Source organism: Aphanomyces astaci, assembly GCF_000520075.1.
Source record: "Aphanomyces astaci strain APO3 unplaced genomic scaffold supercont1.773, whole genome shotgun sequence".
NCBI classification, from domain to species: domain Eukaryota; phylum Oomycota; class Saprolegniomycetes; order Saprolegniales; family Verrucalvaceae; genus Aphanomyces; species Aphanomyces astaci.
In genome coordinates this window covers 1-1,311 of record NW_009799036.1, presented here as the reverse complement: position 1 = coordinate 1,311, position 1,311 = coordinate 1, and the positions used below count along the sequence as shown (strand labels likewise).

The 1,311-nt window shown below is 48.6% G+C and overlaps 2 protein-coding genes across 2 annotated transcripts; one reads left to right on the top strand and one right to left on the bottom strand.

Annotated features, from left to right (window-relative positions):
• Positions 1-407: 407 nt before the first annotated feature.
• H257_19547 (hypothetical protein) lies at positions 408-582 on the bottom strand (the record flags this gene model as incomplete). The annotated part of the gene is made up of 1 exon (XM_009848685.1): positions 408-582. A coding segment is annotated over one exon (174 nt), but the record flags the coding sequence as incomplete, so codon positions are not given.
• Positions 583-724: 142 nt separating this feature from the next.
• On the top strand, positions 725-1,308 carry H257_19546 (hypothetical protein; the record flags this gene model as incomplete). The annotated part of the gene is made up of 1 exon (XM_009848684.1): positions 725-1,308. A coding segment is annotated over one exon (582 nt), but the record flags the coding sequence as incomplete, so codon positions are not given.
• Positions 1,309-1,311: the final 3 nt, after the last annotated feature.

Below are 1,311 nucleotides of genomic sequence, written 5' to 3'. Positions count from 1 at the left end.
CCGTACGCAACGCTCATGCTCAAGAAGAAAAGGAATTGTGCAAGTGTTGTACTACATGTAATAGTGTCAACTTTTCCCTCCAATTTCACAAACGTACACCGTTGACCGTAATTAGTACGGATTGAGAATTAGAGTGGACTCAGAATTGAGTGCGGTAACCGGGAAGGAAATCAGTAGTAGCATATTCTAAGAGTATGGACAAAAACTATACTAACCAACGATAATTAACTGTAAATGCATATAGACAAATTTATGAGGAACCACATAAGCCAATCAAATCATCAAAACCCCTAAATAACCATATGGACCAGCTTTTCAGCCAAATCCAATACAAATTACAAGTGCAATTGTTGAACGCATATCTAAAAAATAGTACAAATTATATATTACTAGTTGATTATCATTACCTTTGGCTGTCAGAAAACAGGAGAGAAAGTCGGCGTGCAGAGTCGAGTTGACGCGGACTTCGGCGCGCGTGCTGCAGTTCACGGGGCTTTGGATCTTTAGGCACACCGAGAAGCTCGTGATGCGGTCGTTGTGCCGAAGCAGCAGCCACGATGGCGTGTCCAGTACGAACTGCATGCAGACCAGGAGTAGGAGACACTAATTCTCAATCCGTACTAATTACGGTCAACCGTGTACGTTTGTGAAATTGGAGCGACAGGGAAAAGTTGATACTATTACATGTAGTACAACACTTGCACAATTCCTTTTCTTCTTGAGCATGAGCGTTGCGTACGGCGTCGAAGTCGAGGCCACGGAGATACCTGCTCCAGTCCGCCGCATCAACAACGCCCTGCGCTCCATGAATATGACACTCGTGCAGACGGCGCTCTTCACGACGCATTTCGATGCCGGTGTCAAGGTATGCGATGCGACCAAGTCCGACTGGAATCGGTTCGTCAACTCAGAGTACCAGGAGCTCATCTCCCGAGCTATGATGTGGCGAGATGGGGCTATCTACATCGTCGAACTACCAGGAGAGATCCACGAAGTCATGAACCGTAGAGTAAGTTACGCGATCGCGGCCGCAACTGGAACCTTCGGCGTGCACCTCCAAACGTGCGGAGCGACTTTTGTCGATGCCCTACAACATATTGAGCCAGACGAGAGCTTTGCGCCGGCCCGAAATATCGGGGCAATCCGTCCTGCAAACCTCACCTGGGGTGAATTCCACACGTTGAAGATCGAGGTCGGTGTCTCTCGCGGCTGGGCACTTTTGGATCCTAAAGCCATTCTCTGGGCAACATTCCCTGGCGTCGCGTACATCTTGTGCATCCGCATCTCGCCACACTTTCGAGCGTGCCAGTA